Raw genomic sequence first — 27,050 nt, forward strand, 5'->3', positions numbered from 1 at the left:
AATGCAACATCCAAGTCTTGATAAGCTGTCAATGGCTTACTTCTGTTCATTGCCTGCACTGCTCCTAAAACGGATAAATGGCAGCATTTTCCATGACATCAGATGTGCTTTCTCCGATTTACTGTCATGACACCATTCTTCAGACTCAAGCTGTTTATCGCATGTTTCCTATATATCTTGAAACTGGACAAAATATGAGCTCATTTGGTGCAGCGAGTAATCTGTAATTTAATTTTTAAAAGCTGTCCTGGACCATATGGAAGTCAGGCAACACTGGTACTCTGGCGGTTCTTGAAGACATCGACTGACAGTCATGTGCTTGCTCGCAACTGAACTGACCTGCGGGTAATGAGCATAGGGGATTGAGTTTTTTGTTCACACTTTGGGTGCAGTGGGGCGAAGGGTGGGGAGTTGAGGGGGACAAAGGCAACAAAGACTTCTGTTCTTTCGTTCCCTGTGCAGCTTCAGCCCGGTCTCGGTGTCTTTCCCACAATGTGCCATGGCCGGGCTCAAGTAGGCACGTGCACACAGTTTTGTAGCAGACCATGCTGCCATCTGACAAAATGGCCGTCGCTGCCATAGGCAGGGGCTTAGAGCCGATAATTTCAAATTACAATTTCTAGCTCAAGCGTGCGCATAGAGCCCCACTTTTTAAAATACGCCCAATAACATCAGGGATAGTAGCTTCACTGTAACAGCACGAGTTGCTGGTACACCATGTTATGACAATTTATAATTTTTCTCAGTACTGGATAAAAAAAAAACCAGGTGCCGACAGGGATTCAAGTTCCAACCTGTGGAGTTCGCTGACCTTTCCGAGAACTGGTCGGTCGCAAAGAAGGCCGCAGCAGTGGGGTCGGAAGTCACCAACAAAGGGGCCCGTCCCGTCCCTGCCTCCCCTTTTTGTAGCGGACGTCCTTGTTTTCCTCCGCGCCGTCACGGGCATAACCAGTCTTAAGAAGCTAACCATGTACAGCTGTCGACATGTGTGCGTTGTCAAGGGGTTGCCGAGGCTTCGGGAATGCACGAGATACGACTGAGTATTAGCTGAGTGACCGTGAAACCCACTATTCCCGTAAAGACTGTCTTCTCTTTCGATGTTCTGTACACAACTTAACTGATTGTCTCGTCGGCATATGTTTGTCACATGTGCGAAAGAGATAGAAAAGTGGTAACGGCTGTGCCATGGGTGCCGTGGGAGAGGGTGGTCGCATTTGTGCTCTTTGTGTATTTGATTGCAACCTCTCCTTTCCCAAATGTTTAATCAGCACTCTTTCCCCAATCTGTGATTAGTTGGCGGAAATCCTTATTTTCCTTTCCCTAACCACTGATTGGTGAGGTGTGTCGCTTGTAATCTTATTGGTGGCTGTCCCCGCTAAGGGCGGAGAGACGGAGGGTTTAAAAACAAGCGCGCTGGGTTGAACTAGGACTGAATTCGTCTGATCAACGGTTTAGTCATGTAAATAGTTTTCTCCTTGCTTTGTTTCTTCTTGTTTTATTTATGTTGTAAATAAATAGTTAACCGTCTCCTTTCTTCGAGTAGCGTGAATGCTTGCAAGTTAGAACCACTGGGTCATCAAGAAACCCCGATTTTATCATCAACAAGATATTTCCTCTCATCACCACCTGAAGGGGGAAACTCAACTCAACCCTTCTGTTGCTGAGGTAACGAGAATGTAAACAGCTGTTAGATTGTGTAAAAAGAGAAAAATAAGCCCCCACCTGCACCATTTACACACAACGTAAACAAAGCGGCAGTGATAAGCATGGGGCATTTACACACTTCATGCTATAGCTGCCTTTTCTGCCTTTTTGTTCATAGCCTACATTGCTGCTACCCAAGACTACTCACCAATTTTTTCGCCCCCTCCAAATGAATGTGCTATCAGCCGGAAAAGTCGGCCTGACTGCAGTGTTAAGCTGTATTGAAGTGCAACGATAATTATTCTAGTGGTCCATTTATTTTTCCTGCTGACTGAATTCTGTACATTCCATTATTTGGCTCTTTTTATCATAATTTGGAAAATAAAAGCCTGGGCTTTCACAGTGTCGCAAGCAAGCACTACCTCACAATGAGCACAGCAGAGAAGGGGGAAAAAGAATATGTAAAAGCGATCACATCATTACATGCAGAAAACCTGTGATAGCAGTGCCAGTTGCAACATTTCACTTTCACATTGATCACATTTGCACCAAGTCTTTGATTTTGGCTTAGCCATGGGCTTCTGGTGGATGCAGGCTGGCTTCTGCAGAGTGCACTTGGGTGGCGGTGGGTGATGAGCGGAGGCTCATAGATGGGAGGTGCATTTTAGTGTGCAAGCACTCATACGCTCACCAAAGACCGACCAAGAATCTTGTCACTGTGCACACTAGTATGTCATGCCGTTGCCTACCAACCTGAGTTACTACCCGAGCTACTCGAGTAAGCTTGGGTAAGTTCTGAGGAGTTTCATGCCAGCTGTGAGAGGTTGCTCGGGAAGAGCAACAGTGGTTGCACAGTCCCTACAACTGGCTGTGATAGAAACAGACATGTGCCAGTGCAGAGGCGAATCTCTTTAGCTACGTTAAACCCCTATCAATTTTTATCAGTGGGGCACACACTAATAAAAAACCAGCAAAGCTGATCAGGCTGCCAGGAACGAATCAGTTTCGCTGGCCACTTCATTAGAGCACTGCGTCACCACCACAGCACAATACCCAGCGCGCTAAACTGCCAGTCTCTCAGGCTTAGTTTGGGTACTGTCTTCATCAACTTCCATTTGGGCGGCGCGAACAGATCAGCTTTAGAGTAGTATGCCATTGTGGCAGCCTCACACCTTGCATGCATATTCTCGCATTCACAGCATGTAACTAGTCTTAAGTGCCTGCCATAATTTGTTTTCTTATTGAATAAAGGAAGTGTCATTCACTAAAACTATGTTGCATCACAGTTGATTTCCAAAGGTGGACCACTCATTAACATATTCTGTCAACTTCTGCCTGAGCAATTTTGAAACTAAGCCGTACAGTAATTTACCGCCTTTTTATCTGTGAAGTGACCCGAATGTCGAGTTGTATCGATATTAAATAGCACACTCATTAACAAAACTGGACTGTGGACAGGCGCTCTGTGCCCTAGTGTGCCACGAACAAACTAATGACTCGTCATTTGCTTTCACCAACACACCAGAGCCAAGCACAAAACAGTTGGGTTCGTCATGCATGAGGCCAAAAAATGTGTGGCAGACACTGTGGCGCCATACCCTGTGTGAACACTGGGGGATGCCTCTGGTGGGGTGGCAGACGACCGACGCCAACCGTGCTGCCTCCTCTTCCAGGTCACTGAGGCCGGCAACTGGAACTCAGTCTGGTTGCATTCCGGCTGCTTCGGTGAGTCCGCTGCAAACACAGCCACAGAAAAATTGGCAGTGGCTTAGCTCGGCTATGCCAGAATATATGCAGCAAAAGCCAAGGCATAGCTTGGTTAGCCTTGATTTATCTTGATTGCAAGTCCAGGTTAGTCTGGTTGTCTGGCTAGTTGTCACGTGGTTCGTCACGCAGTAGGTCACGTGGTGTGGTACCACGGTGAAACTGCGAGTTCACGGCCAATGCAGCTATTGCTACAAAAATAATCCAAACATGAGGCATGAGTCAAGCCGCGGGTGTGTGGCAGTTCTACAGCAACAGCTGTTAAGGCCTTGTTTTCCCGGTTATTCGTCGTCATTGACGTAACACAAAAGAGGAACTTGGAAAGGGCAGGGGCACTGCAGCAGTCAACATGTCAGTTTGTGGAGCCTTTTGCGCTCAGCGGCATGAACTAGTGCTGGTACAGTTTGGCATATGGCACAGTTCGAGTTCTCCACGGCTATGCGTACCCGCGTAATGCAGTCCAAGTGGTTCCGTAAGAAGCCATCACCAAATCTCATGTCATACAGGAATCAACTGTCCTATGAATCTTTTTTTGTACTCTGTGAGGCCGTGAGTACAATTCCTGCCAAAAGTGTACTGCCCACTGCTCATAACTGCAGCCAGCATTGGACCATGTGGACTTAATGCAGAGAACTGTCCTTGAATAGCAGTTGACATCTAGAAATTATAGGGCCAAAGTGTACACAGCACCTGCAAACATTACGAACCCAACACAACATTCGAGGCTTTATGACCTATGTAAAGTTAAGGTGGGTAGCTTTGAAATTTGCAAAAATATCTGATTTGGTGAGTCGGTGGGAGCAAGGTGCTCGAAAATTCTGAGCCGTTTTAATACAAATTTCCCAGCTGCTGCACATGGGTACATATGTACTACTGAAAATCAAGCTAGTCTGCAAGACTGCTTTGCAGTTCACATACCTATATTAGCCAAAGACAAGGTTTCGTTCGTTTAAGCTTCAGATCACTGCAGCAAGCCTACATAAGCCAGCATGACAGATTTGGTATGTGGCACCCGTGGGGAATGAGATGTCTGCCGACACATACAAACTGCTCGCTATTACTGGATGTTACTCCTAATAAAAGCAGCCGGCGAGGGGCTACTACCAGCGATCTGCATTCTATGACATCCCAAAACAGCATCTACTTGTTAACCCAGAATAGTGCCTTAGTGGCTGTGGTGTTTGGCTGCGGAACTCAATGGCACAGGACCAAACCCCGGCTGTGGTGGCCACGTTTCAAGTGAGGGGAAGGCAAAAGATACCCTTGTGCTGTAATGTCAGTGCATGTTAAAGAGCCACAAGTTGCCTGAAATTATTCTGGAACCTTCCACTGTGCTGTTTCTCATAGCCTATGCAGAGCTTTGGACATTAACAGAACATTTACTGTATTGTACCATAGCATGTACAAACTGCAACACCCTTGTGTAAAGTGCTCGAATGGTGTACACCACGCATTAAAAACTAAAATTAGAAAGCAGCCCAAGGCTTCAGGTTTAAGTGCTCATGCCTATGTTGCTTGCACATCTATGTGGCTCTACCTCTGCACGAGTGTCGCCTCTTGAAGCTAGAAGCAGTGATGAAAAACCTAATTTTATGCAGTGAGGTGCACTGCTCAAGTGCTGTACACAAGGGTAACACAGACGGTACTAGGTATAGAATGCTCAAAGGAAGGCCTCTCAAACACGGCAAGAGCCTAGTCCAACACTTGCTTTCTCTGCTACTGATCAACGCTATCTGCATACTAGAACCATCAAATGAAAAATGTGGCATTTTGCGCTCATCCTAAAATGCACACCTCATGGCATCTTGCACAGAAGCCTACCTTCATCGCTAAAGCTGAATTGTCATAGCACAGAATGTGCACAGCGCCACAGCCACTGCTGTTCAGGGTTGCACAACTAAAAGTGGCCACCAGGACAGCACACAAAGGCAATGGCAGAGAGAAAATAAGATGCCTGCAAGGCTTGGACGTGCACATTCCAATGGCTGCAGGTTGATGGCTGCAACATCTGCTGCATTTCAAGCACTCCAAGTTCATGCTGCCTGTGCAGCACACCGAGATGGTGGACAAATTAAGCGCCAAGCAACTCTACCTTTCTTGAGACGGGTTCTCATCATGGGTTCCAGAGAATCCTTTTGTTCCTGGAAGTGCTTTTCGGGTTCCCCAATCATGTCTCAACCCTCACCTATCCCTTTACTTTACATTGCTCAGACCTATCACAACGCAGTTGCCTGTCACCATGCAGGCTGTCAATATGCAGCCAGTCATTATTAATTGAACTCCCCATTGTTTTTTAGTGGCTTGAGCATCTGCGCTTTCCTTTTTTGCATGCATGTATGGCAGGAATAAGGGACAGAAGCAAGACAAGACACATGGGGTTTCTCAGCAGCTTTTTGAAGACTGCTGCGGTTCTTCACAGGTAATAAAAAAAAAATGAATGATATACTAAGTTAAGGAGGGCCTTTCAAATCACGAAAATCTCGAAAAAAATTTCTGATTTTAGAAAGCACCAGATTTCGTATCTATAAGTTCTTTCCAATTACATCCAGAAAAGTTTTCCTCAAAAACAGCCCAGAAGAGACTTAAATGTTTTTTTGTGACCGTAGGTAGCAAGAACTGGCAGAGGCATCCATGAAAATGCCAGTTTTCTGAAAAGTGTTTTTCGACCAAAGTGCCTTGCTTGCAGAAAGCAAAGCATGACAATGACTTCATGGATTTCGATGGAGACGAAATGTTTGAGGCCCGTGTACTGCGTGATGTCAGCGCACGCAGAGCCCCAGGTGGTCGAAATCCCCGGAGCCCTCCACTATGGCGTCCCTCATAGCCAAAGTCACTCTGGGATGCTGAACTCCACAAACACAAAAAGTTGTCCGTAGTTAAAACTTCTTATTACTTAAACAAGAAGCTAATCACAAGACAAAAAATTATAATGAGGTCGAACATTAAACAGCCAATTCCATTTACTGTTGCGACTGGCCAGCGGAGTACTAATACAGTATGCCGCGGACCTTGGCCTGGCCCAACTGCTCTTGCTTTAAAAGTTGTATCCTACTATAGCACAATCGCACCTTCACTGGTACACTATACCAGCTACATCCCATGCACAATGTGGCTTTCCACTGTACGCTGCAATCTGAACAAGTGAATAGAACTAGCATGACACACATGTCCTCTTTTCCTCCTTTCCAGTGAGCTGTAGCCCTTGTGTAACCTGTTCCACCTTGGGAGCAACTAGTGTGACACTATTTCCTTCTTTCCAGATTGATGCAGCTGCTGCGAAATCAGTCTCACCTCCTCCTTTCCACTTGGCCGCAGCTGACATGAAGCCAGTTTGCCTCCTTTTTTCTTGCCTGCCAGGTTGTGGGCAGCCTGTCATTCTCTGGCTTCAACTGCAGACAGAGGCACCTAGTGCTAGCGCACTAACACTGGCTTGGGACAAAGAGGTGACAACAGCGGCTGCGCTACCATCCCTTCAAGCAATGACAGTCACACGGTCTGATGTTAAGTACCATGCTAGTAAGGAGCTGTCAGACTTTCTCCATAGCAATGATAAAACCTGCTCCACTTCACGAGTGGTTTCAGCACTGCAACAGCTGTCAGCTCAGCTGCCAGTTAAATGACTGCAGCTTAGCTCGGCTAAGTCCAATTATGCAAGCGAAAGCTTTGTTATGCGTGGTTATGCTGTGTTGCTAAGGTAGGTTAGACTCAACCTCTTCGTCCGTCACTGAAGCCAAAGTAGCGGCGGTGGCAGAAGAAGTCGCAGCGTAGACGGTCCCAGCCAACTCGCTTCATCTATAGCGAGAAACTGCGAGGCGGCAGTGTGTATGCACGTGAGAGCGGCGCCGTCTCCCTTTCAAGCGAATGGCGAGTCACATGGACACAGCAGCCAAGGCGGTGGCGGCTGCAGCTGCGGTGAGTCACGTGGTACGTCATGTGACTGGCACACCACTCCTCCACTTGAAGGTCAAATGTACCGCGCCGATGAGCTTTGCTCGACGAGGCTAGTAAAACTTTCGCTTTAGAAGTGCAGTTTCATATGGATGTTAGAGATGATGCCACGCTCTAGGTGCTTTTTATCTCTCTCTCCATCAGCCTCTAACATTGTGCACCCAAAGATTCAAGCAACCCTTCTGGCCACAAGGCTAGGATAACAGACCACTCCCATTTCAAGCCACCCATTCTGGACTATGGTGGTAACAAAAAGTACAATCCAGGGTGATCATCACTGTTTGATATCCACTCCTCGTGCAATGCCCGCAACTGCCTTCAGGTATACAATGAATGCATCAATGAATCAATAGAAGCCTCGCAGTAACACAACACAGCCCACTCACTGTAATGTGCTGGAGAGTCTGGCAGAGGGACTGCAACGATCTGCCGGACATCGGGCATGCCGTTGGATGCTAACAGGGGAGCAGCATGTGGAGGGGTAAACACAGGAGACACGTCACCTGAATGAAAGAAAAACACACAAACAACATGTGCACCTCTACATGAGACAGTCTTCAAGGTTCAGCAAGGACAGTGGCCTGAAAGCAATAGTACTGCCTAATGTTCAGTCATCAGTAGTCACCCCATAGTCCCCTACTGCACATCAAAACCCTTGTACAAGCAACTACACGGCAAACTAAGAGAAGGTGTCCAGTTGCCTCGTGCATATCACTGCTACTGATCCAGCCACACATTCAAGCAGAAACTGTTTCACTCTTTAAGAGCAGGAACTGTTCTAGAAAATTCCATGCAAGCCTTCACTTCCCTTCTAATGGGCATCCTTTTGTCTAACAATTACTCAGCACTAATGCAGCTACACTTACAAGAAGAGGCACCAGTCTCGTGTGCCGGCAACAGCCTTCTCGAGCAGGCTCAAGGCTTGTGAGGCAAGCTCATGGTGCCTTTTGGCCATTATGGGCACCCTTTTGCAACAAAGCATTAGAAACAGGCCAAACACTTCCCTGAATTGTCCTCAACATGGGCCCATTGTTATGCGAAATGCAAATCAAGCTCTCAGCTGCAGGGGCTGGTAAAAGTGGCTTCTCACATGGCGTCACGTGTGTATTCATACAGAAGACGCAATGGCACCAGTAGACTCACCATGGTGTCAAAAAGTGACATCAGCCAAAGGTGCTGTTTGAGGATTAGTCAGTTTCGATAAAGAACCACTAGCAAGTACAACAGGAGTCAACATGCAGCTAGTAGATGTGGTGCAGCCTCCACGCAAGTCCTTCAAGACTAAGTTTCATTTGGCCGCAAGGTTCTTGTGTGCAGATCAGAAGCAACAATAAAATCGGCCCCAATACACTACAGCAACAATCAGTGTCGTATCCATCAAAACAATAAGAGGTGGAGAATTTTTTTATTTTGGTGGCTGTCTTGCATTCTTCAGAGTAACAATCTGGTACAATGTTTTGATGGCAGTGCCTACCACCAGCTATTCTGCAGAAGTGTGCATAATTTGAGCCGCTTCAAAGGAAAACTTCTGGCTGACTAATTTGCTTTTCAGTGCCTGCTTGGATGCACAGAGAGACCAAAAGAAAGTGCACTTTTTCACGAATGCATTTGGTCACGATTGGCTACGCTGCTCCATAAACAGCCCTGAAGCTTTTGGTTCAGTGTGATCAAAAGAATAAAAACATGGATACAAAAGTGCGCAGAAGCTTGCATGATGACGATTTAGAAATTCGTACTAGTGCACACTTGTCTCCCCTTCCAAGTAAATGACTTGCTCGGGATGTGGCTGGGTTGACAAACTGGGTTTACTGGAGTGGATTTCAGAGTCCTCCAAGCAACCAAATCAATGCGCTTCTCAAACTCCCTTTTCTGGGAATAATACTGTTGTGGCATATACCAGATCATTTCACTATACAGCTGGCCGTTGTTGTACAATTTGGTCGTCTCAGAGCAACGGCTGTTAAGGGAAACGTGGCTTTGAAATCCCCAAAATTACCAAAAAATCTTATTTTTTAAAAATTGTTGTAGCCACTTATATGCCTCATGTTTTATGCTGCACCAAAGTTTTATTGCCGATATCGACCAGGAAGTAAAAAAATTGTCTCTCTAACCACGGCTCTGCATTGCGGGGAAAGACTAACAATGGGCGTGCTTATCTGCTAAGGCTTTCTGCCTATATACCGTGTGCAGCAGAATTCTTCACAACTGTTCCATCTCTTTAGACCCCATTTGTCTTCATCTAGACTGTGGTCCTAGAGGTGCCACAAAACATTCTTTGCTTTTCGAACTTGTGAATTTTATATTTTTGTATCAAATTTTCTTCCCACTCTACGTGTGTCCACAGACACCACATCGCAAAAATTGAGAACCGAAATTTGTGCATTTAAAAAAAAAAATTCTAAGAATGCCTTGACCTGTGAAATGTCAGTAGGGGATGCTATGAATGTTGAACCAGCCTTCTGCCCCATTTTCTTAACTCTGCAGCCTTTTCACGTGGTTCAGAGGAAAAATATGCATTAGGAAACAATTTTCTGAAGCCACTACAGGAGCGAAATTTTGTGAGAATAGTCACAAAATTCATTCTAACACGTGCAAAAAATTTCTCACAAATACATCAAGAAAAAAATTTATGGAAAGCCATGTCCTCCCCCTTAAGGGCATGTTTCCCAATTCTGTGGTGTTGTTGGCATAACATTCAGGAGCATAATACACGAGTGGTAACAGTTTTTTTTTTTTTTTTTGGAAAGGGACCATGCATCTGCGTGCTCTTTTTTAATGCATGTCAAGCAGGGAAGGACACATCTTGAGAGCTGTTAGGGGTCCCCCTATGCTAAGAAGACTTGAGAGCTCCTGGGCTATGCTGCTATGCAGGGATACAAAACGCGAAGCTTTTGTACATCGCGTTCTGCCTCAAGAAGGAATTTGCCCAACGCTCCTTCCTGTCCCTTCTTTGTTTCGCCTTCAGGCACCTTGATTCGCGCTGCTTTACTAATGTCAGAATGAACCACCTAGCCCAGCAAAAAAAGGTCTACTTGAGTACTATACAATTCATATAATTTAAGCCCAAAGTTCAGACACCACAAGCAATGTCCTCAGAAATGGCTGACAAGGAACGCAGCCAAGGTATCAGCACCTCCTTGAGGTCACTGCATTACCAGAGGATCCACAGACCGAAGTGATTGGGGAGCGGACGGAGTCCCTGCGGTAGTACTCGGCAAGGTCCTGGTGGAGCAGTTCCCGGTACTTGTCAAAGTCTGGTGAGAACATGTCAGGCACCACAGGCATGCTGCTGCAGTGACCAACACTCGAAGCGCTGGTGTCAGCACTGCCTGTGGTGCCACCTGTCTCGTGGCTTCCCATGGCCGCGGGGCTAGCTCTCAGCCTGTGTCATGAAAGAAGCGGAAAAAGAATCAAGCATCATGAAAAGAGGGTTCTCGAAGATACAGTGACACAGCACAGTGACAGCACAAAATCCTAGACAAAGCACAGTGCAAAATTTTGAAGTAGAATAATGCTACATATATATGTATTGTTATGAGGGGTTCAGTCCCAGTGCTTCCTTGCTGAAACGCTGAGCTGGAAGGTGTGTGATCCTCTGAGGCGTTCCTCCAACTTCTACTTGTCTTCTGACTGGGGTCGTGTTCGACATTAATATCCGAAACTCCACTGTAAAGGAACGTGTGTGTTCTAGGGTTTTGTGCTATGCTTGAAGTACAGCCACTGGAGACCCTTCTGGATGGCGACTCATGCAAGCATGTAGGTGATTTGCAAACTTTATTGTCTTTCGGTGCTGAGGGGGTAGGGTTTAACTCGGGCGCATTGTAGCAGCCTTCTTCCAATCACTACAATTACTCGTATGGAATAATCATGCAGCAGTCTGAAGGAGACTGGTGCCCTGTCGAAACATCAGTAAACCCTTGTTATGTTTTTAAGTGCGTGTCAGTGTATATACATATACAAACAGGAAATGCTGTTTCCTGCATGTGGGCCTCTACACTATCAGCAGAAACCTGTGTCGTGTGGTGTGCACATTAGCCTCCTAACAATTAGGCATTGGAAACATTGGTGAACAATTGAGTCGACACAGCGGAATTTGGAACTGGGATGAAAGAAGCCACACGAGGATGAGCACTCATCCTTGTTTGCCTTCCTTTGTCCCAGTTTCAAAATCACGCCGTTTCTGCTCAATGATTCATTACCAGCTTGCCCAAGCCTCTGTTTTAGATTGTAAAGAAGCTGTGAACTCACAGGTTTTATCACAAATGGCACCTTCATTGCCTACACCAAAAAAAAAAAAGTTGAAAAATGTGCAATTAAAATTACTTTCCCGACTTCTATATGTCTATGGTGGATAAAACTATTTATAGGCAGGTGCATAAATAAATCAAGGGCAAAATTCAACTGTGCCGTCACCAGCCAGTGCAGATTACGACGATAGATATTTTGCCAGTTTAGCAGTTAGGGTTAGTTTTTCCAGCCATTTATCTTTCAGCAGGCCTCCTGCATGTCTAGTAAACGGCCTTCTGATATTTCTTTGATAAGTACATTTGAAAAAGGCAGTTTGTTCAAGCAAGTTGCGACTCATGTAGTTCTGATAGCACAGCTGAAAATTCAAATTTTTAACCCTGTAGCATGGGCAGCACACTGGGAATTACAAGATTAAAAAATACCAGATGGTTGAAATTAACACAGACCTCCACTACATCACCTCCTCCTCTTTCTTTTGCTCCCTTCCTTGCCTCACCATATGGTTGAGGTGTTAAATCAGAAAAGAGTTGCTGCACCTTTCCGCTCCATAAAAGTGATTTTCAGTGCACAAAATACTCCTTTAGCCAGGAAAATAGTAACTGAACAAACATTCCTATTCCTTGCCACAATGGCTAATCTTATGACATAGGGGCTACTCCGTACCACTGACCATGGCAATTAATTGCAGAACTATCTTGGAAGTGCAATTATCACGATGCTCCTGGAGCTGCCCATTACCACTGGCGAGCATTTCGTGTCTGTGGAGCACGGCTGGCAGTAAGCGGCGTGCACATACACTGCCTTGTCACAGCTGCGGATACTGCATTAGAGTTAGGCGGTAAACTGGAGGCCATGTCAATATAATTGTGACAAGGTATTTCCAACAAAAACAATCTACTGTTTGTTCACACCCAAAGCCACTGGCACTCTGCTTTGTCATTTGTTTGCAACGCAAGACACAAGCAGACATATCTGAGTGATTGCAGCAACGCGCAACCACTTCCACATTGTCCACTTAAGTACAAGCTTTCGCCCGGCCTGGTGCATCGGTCCTCTGGTGCGAAAGAATCAAAGCAAATAGGTCTTCGTTCACACTTAGTGGAGAAAAAAAACATCACCTGTGGTGGCCAAGCTGCCCTTCTATCATTAAAATCAAAACCATCGTTATCGAAAGAAACGCATGTAGGTGAACAGCTGATTCAAACAGTGCATGACAGGTAGCCTCAGTGTCCCAACTCCTTCAAAGTTTTGTCCTAAGTTAAAAATCTTTTCTCCTGCCCTTTAGCAACTCTGCTTGTGCTCCTTTAACAGATCTATCACTGCGAATCCCAACAGATTCAAACTCACAACGTCGACAATTAAAAGTCTTAGTGCTCGCTGACTGAAAGTGCATAGTGGTGTGGTCAAGCCTCAAGAGATGCATGAACAAGGGAGAGCACCAACGTCGTTTTTCCAAGCAAACAGTGGTGACATGTGGCAGTGACACCTGCATTCCATTTCCAAGGCCTTTTCCAGTTTACAAGAGCCTCCGTTTTCAGCTAAAGTAGCTTGTTTGTCTTTAGGGATTGGCAGTCAGTTGAGACAGGACCCTTTCTTGTTCTCGCTGTTTCATTAATGCTAACACTGCGTAACTCAAAGAATAATCAGTTTAAACACTTCTTTTCCAAGGACCGCTACCCTGGAAAAGAAGACTGATGAAACTAATGATGATGTGATGCAGGCATCATATCATATGACGAACACTAATTGGTTACTGTCAATTAGCCTGCTGTAGGGTTGTCCTTGCCAAGTCTGTATAAACACTTTTTTCTATGTGCATCTGAATTTTTTTATTTTTGAAACAGCTGCGTTCGGACCTGCTATGACCTTGTGACGATCTGTGCCTAAAAAAATACGAAAAATTTTCAGCCCCCTTTTAATTCGAATCATTGGGATTCAATTGCAGCGACACCAAGCACCTTTGGGCATGGCTTTAGGCGCACCATTATCTCTTCTCATTAGTGAAATTAGTGGATGAAGAAGCGGCGCGCCACATGACCCTGACTTACCCTGGCGATGCATTTGGAGTGGACTGGAGCACCCTGTAGTTGCTGCCAGCCTTGCATGTCCTGGACTCACCTACATTACAAACAGCATCACTAGTCATCTCTTCGCTCCAAGGCACAATTCACAATTTCACACGAAAGCACGTGCCCTTTCAACCAAGCTCTCCAATAAAATGCCCCTACTGGCTGGCCGCACTTCAGCCAGTCAAACAAAACCCCACAAGATACTCAGCCAGCAAGTAGTGCTGGATTGGAATAATTTGAGCAGTAAGACAAATCCTGCCATATTAACTGCTCAAGTGATGCTGTGACTTGATGACTACCTTCGGTTTCTCAGTAAGGAACTGAAGGAATTCTAGCCAAGGTGACTTTAAGGGCATCCTAAATGAACACATTAAAAATGCAGTTCTTGGAATGCGGATGTCATGAAAACCTGCTGCATTTCTGGAACAAGCATACCACGTAGAATTACAATGACACAATTTACTCCCAAATCATGAATTTACCAAATGCTAACAGTGTTTTTTAGTCCTTCATGACATGGCTTTTGCAAGAAATTTTCTTGCAAAACCAAGCTCACACCTATCATTCATGATCAGCAAGCTAATCTTGATCGTGATATCCAAACTCATGCCATTTTTTTCATATTTTACAAAAGCTTTTTACATTTTGCAATAGCCTTGAATGCCATAGCTCAATTGTTTACTACTAAAACTAGGGCAACTTAATTGACACCCTAACATTCTCGCAGAGATCAAAGGATTTCTTACTGCCCCCAGTTTGTTTTCATTAACCAAATTTCTACCTCCATCACTGTAACAGGCACCCCACAAGGCTCTCTCTCCTTGGTCCACTGCTATTTTTAACCTGCGTTAATGATTTACCAATGCAAGTAACATTCAAGGCTCTCATGTTTGCCGACGACTGAGTCATCTATCACAAAGTGACTAACATATCCAACCAAGCAGCTCTTCAAAATAACCTTAATCACATTCAGCAATGGTGTGACCACTGGCTCATGAAACTAAATGCCAACAAAAGCAAAGCTGCCTCCTTTCACAGTTGCCAACAGCCCCTCGTATTTGACTACCCTGCGATTCCCTCCACAGTTGAACTTATGGTTTATGGGGGTTTAACGTCCCAAAGCAGCTCAGGCTATGAGGGATGCCGTAGTGAAGGGATCCGGAAATTCGACCGCCTGGGGTTCTTTAATGTGCACTGACATCGCACAGTACACAGGCCTCTAGAATTTCGCCTCCATAGAAATCGCGGCCGGGATCAAATCCGCACCTTTTGGGTCAGCAGCTGAGTGCCATAACCACTGAGACACTACGGCGGCCGACAGCTGAGCTTGTACAATCTTATAAATACCTTGGCATTACCTTCAGCAGCGATTTTCACTGGCATACTCATATCACTAATCTCATATCATCTGCAAACAAATCTTCAATTTCTGAGACATCACATAACAACATGCACCACAGCAAGTAAAATTACTGCTTTCATATAAATCACTCAACAGGTTTAGTCTACAATACATAGTACCTCCAATCTGGCACCCACATCAAACTTATTTGCTAACGCACTTCAAGCTTTACAAAATCGTACTGCAAGATTCATTCACTACACCTACTCTTAATACCAGCGTAAAAGCACGAAAATTTTAGAACCTTGCCACTTATTGCCACAACTCTAGCCTTTGCTTTTTTTATAAGGTATTTAACAGTTTGCTCAATCACCCCAAAATCTATCATCCCGCAAATGTGTCCTGCCTTAAGGCAAAGTAACCAACAGATACAGCATAGCTACAAGAGAAGGGTGCTTGAGGCTAACAATCAGCCCATGCTGTAGAAATCCTCCTTTCGGTTGCTTTGGAAGAAGCTCTACTTAGCAGCTCCTGATGTCAACATCACAGTCATTCAGCTGGCAGACCAGCGATGGAACATGCCCCAGTCTTTCACATGGACACTTCGAAATCCTCTGGTCAATGGACGGTTATAGTGCCCAGTGAACAAACTGTTTGCCTCCCTGATTCATTATTGCACTGCTGATGTAGAATCCCGGTGTACTGTAACCTCTCTGCATGTGCTGATATGTGAAATGTAACTGCTCTGTGTCACCTCTCTGTCGTAAATGTTATTACGTGAACTTTTGGCTCTAACCCCATTTTTCTGCTTTGCAGTCTGAAAAAGCAGGGCACAAAACAGCCAGCCCTCTGTTACTTGGTAGTTGGGTTTTGGCTGAGCTTGCCACATAAGTAAAGGATATATGTGACACCAACGCCAATGAGCCATATAATGCTGTCGCATTAAAAATCTAGTGCAAATAGATCTGGTGCGCAAGCAGTTGAGAAATAAAGCATGAGTGCAGTAGGGAAATGGAGAACAGGAGCAGGAAATGGGCTGCACAAAACACAAATAGCCGTGACAAGGTAGCAAAGGCGGCCACAGATTCATTGATGGCTGCCTACCCTAATGAGTCAAATGCTTTGCTGTGCACAACGGTGCCACACGCACTTCTGAAGTGCTGCCTTTGAGAAGCTACCGACACAGCTATTGCTTCTGCAGTGTTGAGAACATCTCAGTTTCATTTTATTTTTTTTTCCCCAAGTGCTCGGCTATAGTTGGCTTAAACAGGTTGACATTGCATGTAATGCTTTAATCGTAACTTTTTTCGGGAGATCTTAAACTTAGCCCAACTTGTTACATCCGTGGCAGCGTTGTATTTGTGCAAACAAGTTAACTACGCCACTGCTTAAGCCCCCAGGGAAACCAAACTACCAGGAACAGTTGGCACTTATTTGTAGAACTGCAGATTGGGCTAGTTAATGTTGATGATGATGATGGTTTGTGTGTCTCATCTCCTTGGTCCGTGTGTGTTTGCGCTGTTGAACCACCATTAGGCACTTATTTACCAGGGAAGAAAGCAGTGGCAGAAGGAATGTGCAAGGCGCTCAGTGACAATTTGTACAAGTGAACTTCTGTTCCTGAAGAGCAATCTCTGTTCCCACACACTTATCAGTACCCATGTTTCTGCAGTGGTCACATGATAAGCTTTGTACTTTTCACAAGTTCTACGACGATGTGCGCACATGCGCTTTGTTCCAATGGACGAATAATCCGTTGTGCTCCAGTATTGTCCTGGTGCAGTTCTCTTCTTGCATACGCATTCTTCGTCACATTGTTTTTTGATCACACCACTTATTACCAAAAAAAACACAAAGCAGAGGCAGACTGAACTCAGCACCTTAAGAGCTAAATTTTAGAACACAAACATGCACTCACTAAATTTTGGTTTTGTGTAGTCTGCAATGGCCACCTGCAACAAAAAAAAAATGCATAGGCATAAAAAAAACTACATTACGATTACAGGGCACTGCTTTTCTGCTCTCCTATGGCGATAGCAAGAGAGCACAAATGCAGGGCTAATTTTGTGGTCAGATGGAGCCAGAAATGAAAATGAGTCGCTCCAAAATGACACCCACACAACCTGCACAGCAACTGCTGCCCTGCAAGTTGCTTGCGCTAGCGAAGATGAAATTTTGCAATACTGTCACCTATTGAAGGCTGTTCTTAATGTTTCATTTCAGAATCTCTGGAACTCATTACTCTATGTACCAGGATGCTGACTGCCCCATGTGATGTTCTGGGCTATCGAACAAAAAAAAACCAAGAAAACTGCCACTGCAAGGGTGACATGACTGTGCCACAAAACCTCATTCCATGATAGCTGAAGAGAAAAAAAAAAGTCGCTTCTTGAAAGCAATAACATTTTGCATGGATCTGGTTGTCAATTAAACGTTGAATCAGACAGAACTAAAGCAAGACAAAAAGCGCTGAGGAGGACATCTCACTCCCTGCATCATGTCAAGGACAAAGCTAAAGCTGCCCGTCATTTAGAAGCCACTTGAAAAGACGAACGATATACAGTTGAACCTCGATATAACGAAGTAGTACTTTTCGGGGAAAAACTTCGTTATATTGCGAACTTCGTTGCAACGAGGCTTTTGTCTTCGAGTGCCGTTAATGAAATTGTACATTCAAACAACATTCGTTTTTCTGTTTTATTCCGCTCACGTGCCTTCGTGATGATATTGCAACCGATTTTAGAAGAAACGACAAGCAAATAGAGCGGCAAGAGTAGTTCAGTCAAGCTTCGTTACCTCGAAATGGCACATCTCAAATTATTGCTTTAGTTGAAATTTTCTGTAGAGTCGAGCTGCTCCCCGCGGCCCCGTGAATTTTGCTGCCCATTACCTTACAGTATTTTCTCAGCGAATTGTGGGAATCTCAAAATTTTGAATGAGATATGGAGATAATGCCGCAAGTGAAAAATTAAAGCGAGCTTCCCGTGTTGCTGCGAAGACGTGCCACGAAGCGTGCGGCATCACCGAAAACGAAACCAAGCAGCGCGGAAATCCATTAATGGCGTCAAGCAACACTGCGCTCCGTCACTTGCGCTCACGGGCTGATGGGAATGGGACGTGCAAGTAGGAGGCCCCGCAAAATAGTTAGGCTGGCTTTGTGCACCGCACGCGGGGCGGGGCGCGATTTACTGACTGTCAACTGGAACTTCACAGGACAGGGCGTAGCGGAAGGCTCCGAAAATTACGACCACATGAGGTTTAACCGGCGCTATGTCACGCAGTACACGGGCGCCTTGCATTTCGCCTCCATCGAAACGCAGCCGCCGCGTCATCTAGATCAGCAGTCCAGCGCCGCGACCGGGAGAGATTGACGCGAGTTCAATAACTAAGCATACTTCAAAAACGAAGAACCTTTATTCTCAAATGTTTGCAAAAGGCAAGTGACTGCATCAAATCACTTCATGATGCAGTGCGAGTTGATGCAGTCATGAAGTCAGTTATTTTTGCCTGACGTTTGCTCATGAGCATCGGCGTAATGAGGCGCTCGTAGGTGGCTACCGCTACCAATGCTTGTTCATGTTCTTGCGCGCCGGCATAACTCCGCAAAATGTCAATGGAATTGAGCACTTCTGTTGCTGTGGCCATCTGCGTTGCCTCCTCGGTGTCCTCACAGTCCTCTACAATGGTTTTTTCTTGAACCCTTTCAATTATTGCGGTGTCGAACAATTCTTCTGTTGTGACGGCATACTCATCACTGGTGATGAAGTCGGTAAGGCTTACATCCTCGGGAACGCCGCCTTCCTCGCTCAGCTGCTGCCACACATCAGCAAAATCTGACTGTGCAGGCGCCTCTCCCTCGCTCGCTTCATCGTTGTCTGCCGCATCCAATGAGTCGCACACAGCTTTTATGCCAGCCTTTCTAAAGCAGTTTACAATAGTTTCCTTGCTCGTAGACTGCCAGGACGCAGATAGCATTTCTATGCCCATAAACACGTCAATCTTGGTGTCGCGTTTAAGGCGCATGTTGAGCAAAATTCTCTCGATCATGCGCTTCTTGTAAGCACACTTCACGCTGTTGATTACACCTTGATCCAATGGCTGGATCAGGGATGTGCAACTTGTGGGAAGAAATTCCAGCTCGACGTTTGACAGCTCCGCGTCAACGTGGTGCGCTGAACAGTTGTCCAGGAGAAGGCAGATTTTTCTCTTCTGCTGCCCCATTTCCTCATCCAGCTCTTTAAGCCAGTCGCTGAACAGGGCTCGTGTCATCCAAGCCTTTGCGTTGCTGACGTACTTGACGGGCATCGACCTTCCAATGAAACATGGTCTTCCACCAACTCCGATGACCAGCAGCTTGCGTTTATCCGTTCCATCCATGTTCGCACATAGCAACACAGTTAGACGTTGCTTGCTCTGCTTGCCGCCATGGCAACGTTCATTTTTCAGAGCCAGGGTCCTCTTCGGCAAAAGGCGATAGCATAATGCCGTTTCATCGGCGTTATAAATGTCCGCGATGTCATAGCGGGCGAGGATAACTGGAACGCGGTCACGAAGCCAATCAGCAGCTCCAATGGCATTCGCCTCCGCGCTTTCACCGCTGATTGCTTTGCGAACGATATTGTGGCGCTCTTTAAAACGTTGTAGCCACCCGCTGCTAGCCTTGAATTCTTCACACCCAAGCACACTTGCAAAGTCCAGGGCTTTCTGCTGAAGTATGGCACCACTCAGAGGCATGTTCTTTGCGCGCATTTCCATGAACCACGTGAATGTGGCTTTCTCCACGTCGCCGTACGTGGCTGCTTTCAGCCTCTTCCTTGTCCCACTCAGGCCGCTGTCGCTGACAGCGCACAATATGTTGTCCTTCGCCTTTAAAATGGTCGAAAGGGTACTCAGCGTTATTTCGTACCTGTCCGCCACTTTCTTCTCGCCGGCGGCTACTTCTTTGATCATTTTCGCTTTAAGATCAAGAGAAAGCACTTTTCTCTTCCGGGGCGCACCACTCATTGTTGCACAAAAGAGCACCACGATCAGAGAAAGAAATGACTTCTTGTGGCAGCGTGCCTTCCTGTGCCAACGAACGAGAGACGCACTAGGCTTGGATCGGATTGGAGTGACAACATTGCTCTAGACGGCAAAACGTCGGAGAGGGCACTATTTACACGTCTGTGCGCCCGGGGCGCCGTAGTGGGGTAACATTTTCCTCTACAAACATGTTTCTTACAAAATAAAATTTGAATATACTTCATAAAGTGGCGGAGTTTTTCCAAAATAGTTTTTCTGTGCTCCCAAAAACTTCGTTGCATCCACTTCGTTAAATCGTGGAAAAAAACACATGCATTTCAATGGAAGCAAGAAACAAACAAAAAAGTTTGTTCAATCGCGAACTTCGTTCTATCGAGGTTTGTTATATCGAGGTTCACCTGTAATCGTGAAAAAAATGGCGCCATCATGATGATTCACAAAAAGACAAGATATACAGAAGATTCAGAAGCATGGGCTGAAGTTGATGCCTAAATGGCCTGCTTGGCTAGTACCCAAAATGCAGTGAAGGGAGCATGCAGTTTGGAACCGCGAATTCGGGAGCAGGCAATCAAGAAATGTGCGGCGACACCAATGAGAAGCTCGGAGGGATGAAGAATGCAAAACGAAGGGACGGACAATGTCATAGTGAAATTTGAATGTGGTGTCTAGAACCTTAAAATTGCAAGACTTAGCAGCAGAGAGGGGAGAGGCAGGACCTTATATCTGGTATGCTCCAGAGGCAATCTAAATGGTGTGTACTCTAGCAAGAACAATAGCGCAGACAAGTACATGGGTGCCATCACATTATGCATGTGCTTTTGAAATGCATTTAAGTGGGCTTCTTAAACCCTGTCTTTACCCTTCACTTGTTCATTCATAGTGTGTTTTTAGTGACTGTATAAGAGCCATGCCACCCCAAGAAAACCATGAAATGCATCCACAGGCATCACCACACTAACAGGCCATGCAAGGTGGTATGGTATTTGGTGTGGTTCCTGTTGCTGTTGGAAACATAGATGGGCAAAGCACTCGCCCGATTTCACTGTGAAACTTGCAACATGCCGCATGCAGATTCTGTGGCGCAGATAGGAACCATGTAAACTGGTGCAGCATTCCTACCATTGCTTCCTGCATTTGGAAGCCAGTGAGCAAATGCTACCTTCCCCTGTTTGAATTTAGGGACAGTCAAACTACTGTAACACTACTGCAAGTGCCTGAACAATCAATGGAGTGGAGGCCAAGTGCCAACCACTCACAAGCACTGGGGAACGCGGGGAGACAACAAACCTGAGGGCTCTCCTGGCTTTGTGGTGAAGGTGGTGGTGAGGCAGGACTCCGCAAAACCTGGCGGCAGAACTGTATTAAATAAAGAGAAAATTAGTTTCTTGCCTGCGAGTGAACATAAGCATAAAGCAGAGGCGCATAAGCTGCACAACAAAGCAAGAGTCAGTCATGTGCGAGCATAGAACAAACATGCAACAACGTTTCAAATGAACCAGCAGCCCACAAATGGGTTAGTGAGATGGCACACGCTTCTTTCTGGGGCAGATACACTCAGAGAAGCTAGTTTGGATTGGTTTATAGGGCTTAACATCCCAAAGCGACTCAGGCTATCAGGGAGGCTGTAGTGATGGGCTCCAAATAATTTTGACCATCTGGTGTTCTTTTATGTGCACTGACATCACATAGTACACGGGCTTCCAGCATCTGGCCTCCATCGAAATGCTCCCACTGCGTCCAGGATCGAGCCCGGGTCTTTTCAGGTCAGCAGCTGAGCACCATAACCAGTATGCAACAGCGGCAGCTTCACACATCTGAGAAGAAGCACTGCCTCGGTACACCTCGTACAAAAACATCTTTCGCATTCCTGACAAGTCTACTAGTTTTATAGAGCTACCAAGGCATGCAGGCTAGCTGAATGGTGCTAAATTCAACCATATCAAAAAAAAAAAAAGTTTGCATGGTGGCATGAGTTGCCTAAGAGAAAAAACTCGCTTTCTATCCAGGCATAGGGATTCTCACGAGATTTTGTACCTCTTCCCGATTTAGATTTTGTGGAAGTTGCTGACTGTCTCCAGCAATCTAACCTCGTAAAATACTGCCACATTTGCAGACCAGATTTCTGTCATTTGCTATTCCCTTATGAAGGGTCAACGGGGCATGACAAAGCCAAATTACTGAGGAAAATTATGGGCTGCACCTCAGAGACTACTGCAACATTTTAGTTCAGCATTTCCTGGAACTTTGTTACATTGGTCACATGCCTGCAGTGCGAGGAGGCAGGCTGTACGTTAAAAAATCTGTGTGCACACGGATCGAGTGTGGTGCCTTTGCGGGGTGCCGAATGCCTCACCAAGGTTAACCAGGACCTCCTGTTGCACCTGGAATGCTAGAATGCTTAGCCAGGTGCATTTTCAACTATGCCCACAATTACTATTGTTTTGTGGACAGTAGCAATGATGAACTATCCGAAAGCATTCAAACAGAGAGAGAAGCCACAGCCAAAGTTTTACACTAAAGCTGCCAACAACTTTGTAGCTTCTAGGTTTCTCGATAACATTCTTTGACAAAAATGTTAAGCCCGCCTGAATTTAACCTCAGAAGCCTCGAAGGCTATAATTGATGGTTTCATCTTCTAGGGAAAGATTTCCATATGGCGAGGTATGCTGACAACTTTTACCCAAGCTTGCATCAGTACCATGTGCTAGTTTTCCTTAAAGACTCATAACCGCGCGTGCTTAAGGATGTTAAACTCAATTTATTTGGTGTAATGATATTTCTCAGCTCACTTCGAGCTGGTGCCTTTATTTAGAACTGTATCCACACCTACATGAGGCATCACAATGGGGCGGGGGCAAGGAAACAATAATACAATAGACAAAAAGGTCAAGCAATTAAAAGGAAGCAAGCAACTGAATATACAACCACTGAAGAACCAATGGCTGAGGTGTGAGGACAAAACAAAATGAAAAAAAAAAAAATAAATGATATAAAATTGCTGGCGGTTTAGCTTTGGTAAGCACTAAATGTTGTGCAAAAGCACAGCTGCAGTGATAGCCTAGTGCTCTCAAATAGTGGCCTGCGAAGCTGATCTGTTTGGGCCACGGCCAGTTCGACTCCCAGTCATGGATATTGTTTCAACTTAGCGTGGCGTTGCTATTGCTAGGCAACGGCACAAAGTCCAAACATGACTGTTGTCCACTTGTTGTCCACTTGTTGGCGTGCCAGAGTCACCACGAGTAGTAATAAGTCCGACTCCGGAGAGCAAGATACGAACACGTTTTACTGGAACGCCATGTTGTTTTCTTCCACCCTGTGCCCCTACATCAGTTGCCAGACGAGTTTTCTACGTCGGCCAACACTCCCCCACACTTGGTTTGAGAATCACAAGTTCAGTCGGTTTGGCGGTCGCCGGATACGAGTGGGCCGTCCGGGTTGACCTTCGGCTGCAGGGGTTGGTGCTGAACTTGACTGTTGTTCATGTAGGTTTCACCATTCACTCTGCTCAGTAGGGCTACCGTTATCACAACGACGAACCTGGTCGAAATGTCGGGTAACGGGTCCTCCGGCTGTGTTGAGCTTGAGCATCCTGTTTCCCAAGACATGTTGAACCGTACCCTTCATCCAACGCTGGCCAAGACCGAAGTTGCGGAACAAGACAGTCTGGCCACGGACCCATTTCCCTTTTGTTAGCGTGTGCCTTTCAACGTTCGGCTCTTGTGGTTTCTGCAGAAGCAGGTCCAGGCGTCCTTTGGGTCGATAGCTCAGGAGCATTTCAGCTGGGGATTTGCCCCTACCCCTACTTCCGGATGGTGTGCGTCTGTGCTCATGCAGCCACCGGTTTAAGCGAGCTGAGAGTGTTCCACGTGTGAGTCCCTTGAGACAGTCTGACTGCCCTCACCGCTCTTTCTGCAAGCCCACTAGATTGACGGTGGAAGGGCGCTGTACGGATGTGCCGTATGGCATTCTTCGTGATGAATTCTTGGAATTCTGCACTGACGAAGGCACTGCCATTATCAGACACCAGACAATTGGGCAGACCAAATCATGCAAATATGCTCCTTAAGATCTCAATGGTTGCTGTAGTCGTTGCACTATTTGTTGCGACTGCTTCGATCCAGCCTGAATAGCTGTCCACAACAACCAACACCATCTTGTTTTCAATTAGACCAGCATAGTCTATGTGAACACGTGTCCACGGCTGGGTTGTTGCGGGCCATGCCGCTGCCTTCTCGGAGGGTGGCATTGATGCCGTCTGTTGGCAGATAGGGCAATTCCGCAGGAGCTGTTCTATGTCTTGATCAATTCCTGGCCACCACACAAGTTTCCTTGCCAAAGCTTTTGTGGTACTGAGTCTGGAATGTGCTTCGTGCAGTTCCAACAGGAATGCTCTTCTAGCTGCCTCAGGGATCACTAGTCGGTCTCCCATGAAGATGAGTTGTCCATCTGCAGTGAGGAAATTCCTACGTCTCCAGAATGGCAGTACTTGGTCATGGTTAGACTGTGGGAGTTTCTTAGGCCATCCTCCCAGTATGTATTCATGAAGGCATTGCATGAGTTGGTCCTTCCCAGCAACGTCTTCGAGTTGCTTCCTTGAGACCGGTGCCGTGTCCAAGATGCTGGCTACTAGTGCACTGTCTTGTTGGTCAGGGTCTTGCATCTGCAGTTCAGTCTTACTGGCTGGCACAGGTAGTCGACTCAGTGCGTCTGCATTTTGGTTGCGGGATCCGGGCTTATACTTTATGGTGTATTTGTAGGCACCAAGGGTAATTGCCCACCTTTGAATGCGTGATGCTGCAGTAGTAGGAATTGGTCTATTTTCCTTGAAGAGTCCAACCGGTGGTTCGTGATCAGTCTTCAACGTGAACTCCCTACACAACAAGTAGTCACGGAACTTTACCACTGCAAACACCAGAGCCAGGGCTTCCCTTTCCAACTGAGAATAGTTCTTCTCTGTCTTTGTGAGGGTGCGGGACCTGAACGCTATTGGCCTTTCAATGCCATCGATCACATGAGCTAGCACTGCACCAATTCCCTCTGGTGAGGCATAAAATTCTAGCACTAGTTCCTTCGTGGGGTCAAAGTGCACGAGCATATTAGAGTTAATCAGAGAGTTCTTCACAGCTTCAAATGCTCTCTTCTCTTCAGATGCCCACTTCCATTTGCTCTCTTTCTGTAGAAACCGGTACAGAGGTGCAAGGAGACTTGACATGTTGGGCAGAAAACTGCGGTAATAGGTGATCAGGCCCAGGAAGGATCTGAGTTCTTGGACATTTCTGGGCGCTGGTGCTCTCACGATAGTGTCCAGTTTCTTTTCTGCTGGATGCAAGCAGTGTCGGTCAATTTTGTGTCCCAGGTAGGTCACTTCCTGTGCTCCGAACACACACTTGTCTTTCCGCAACCGGATACCATTTTCTCGACAGATTTCTAGTACCTTGTTCACAGTCTTCCCATAGCTATTCTTATCCTCTGCAATCAGAACATCATCTAAAAAGACTTGCGTTCCCGGCACATTTTTCAGAAGTTCTTCCATCTTCCTTTGGAATATGGCAGGGGCTGATGCAATGCCATATGGTAGCCTATTGTAAGCAAATAGACCTTTGTGAGTGTTCAGTACAGCAACTTGCTTTGCTTGATCGTCCAGTGGTATGTGGCAGTAGGCTTCACGTAGGTCCAATTTTGAAAACCAATAGCCACCCTTGAGAGTGGCGAAAATGTCTCCCATTTTTGGGAGTGGGTACTGGTCGACATCACACTCTGGGTTGACAGTGACCTTGATATCCCCACAAATTCTCAAGGTTCCATCTGCTTTTACCACTGGAACGATTGGCGTTGCTCAGCAGCTGTGGCTGACTGGAGACAAGATCCCTTGCTGACACATTCTGTCCAGTTCCATTCCTACTTTTTCGTGCAATGCATAAGGTAGTGAACGGGCTTTCAGGAATCTTGGAGTTGCATCTTTTTTCATGGCAATGCTGGCAGGAGGTCCCTTCATCAGTCCTGTGCCCAGCTCGAAGAGGTCTTTGAACTTTTCTTTCAGTTGTTCTGTGACACTTGAGATTTCACAATCTGGAGTCAGGATTGTGCCTACCTCTTGGTCGGGCAGCAGATGAAGTTTTTGGATCACATCTCTACCACACAGTGAAGGTCCTGGGCATTGCACCACATACAGTTCAGCCGTTGCATTGCAGTTCTGGTGCTGCGCTGTCATATGAAGCATCCCGCTGATAGGTAGCTTCCCAACTAACAATGGAGCTCTTTGTTTGTGGGCTTCAGGGCTGGCCACTGCTTGGCATGGCAATGGTATATTTCTTCAGGAATTATGCAGACTGGCGAACCCGTACCCACCTGCATGTCGAGATTCACTGGTCCCCACTTCACCGTCTAGTAGACCGGCTCGACCGCAGTACCTTCGCTGGTAACCGTGTAAATATCAAGGACTGGAGTGCAGCTACTGTCGCCAGCTTTGGCACTTACCGCGTTGACAAGAAATTTCGTCGGCCTTTTCGCTTTTACCCCACCGAAACACCTTGTAGCTAAGTGCCCTTGCTTGTGGCACTTATAGCAAGTCGACGTCTTATGCGGACAGTTGGGAGCATCGTGTGAGCAGTCGCCACAACGAATGCACGGGCGCGGCGGCTTTGCCTTGGTGTGTCGGTATTGCGGATTCGTTTTCTTCTTAAACGCTGTGGCGTTGACTTCGTTTGCCGATTCCGCGGTGCTCGCGTGGGGTAGGCACTCAACATTTTGTATCGCCAATTCCGCCGACGTGGCGATATTTACTGCTTCTTGGAGAGTAAGAGACTTTGGCTTAGCCAGAAGTACTCGTTGGACCATCTTTTCTCGCAACCCGATGACAAATCTGTCACGCAGGTTTCGTTTCAACGCGCTCCCGAAGCCACAGTTGTCTGCGATCTTCCGAAGTTCTGCCAGGTATTCGCTTACCTTCTCGCCGGTTTTCTGTACGCGGGTTTGAAACCGGTACGTTTCGTAAATTTCCGACGGTGCCGGGT

The 27,050-nt window shown here is 46.2% G+C and overlaps 1 protein-coding gene across 1 annotated transcript in view; it reads right to left on the minus strand.

Annotated features, from left to right (window-relative positions):
- Positions 1-27,050, minus strand: part of LOC144097855 (uncharacterized) — a 91,910-nt gene that overhangs the window by 19,891 nt on the left and 44,969 nt on the right. The window contains exons 7-12 of the mRNA XM_077630467.1: positions 21,325-21,393; positions 16,934-16,967; positions 13,653-13,722; positions 10,512-10,738; positions 7,743-7,859; positions 3,243-3,378 (exon numbers count right to left, since the gene is read on the minus strand). Coding sequence (XP_077486593.1) covers positions 3,243-3,378; positions 7,743-7,859; positions 10,512-10,738; positions 13,653-13,722; positions 16,934-16,967; positions 21,325-21,393 — 653 coding nt within the window. The remainder of the gene's footprint in view (positions 1-3,242; positions 3,379-7,742; positions 7,860-10,511; positions 10,739-13,652; positions 13,723-16,933; positions 16,968-21,324; positions 21,394-27,050) is intronic.

The sequence above is a fragment of the Amblyomma americanum genome, chromosome 7, assembly GCF_052857255.1.
Source record: "Amblyomma americanum isolate KBUSLIRL-KWMA chromosome 7, ASM5285725v1, whole genome shotgun sequence".
Lineage (NCBI taxonomy): Eukaryota > Metazoa > Arthropoda > Arachnida > Ixodida > Ixodidae > Amblyomma > Amblyomma americanum.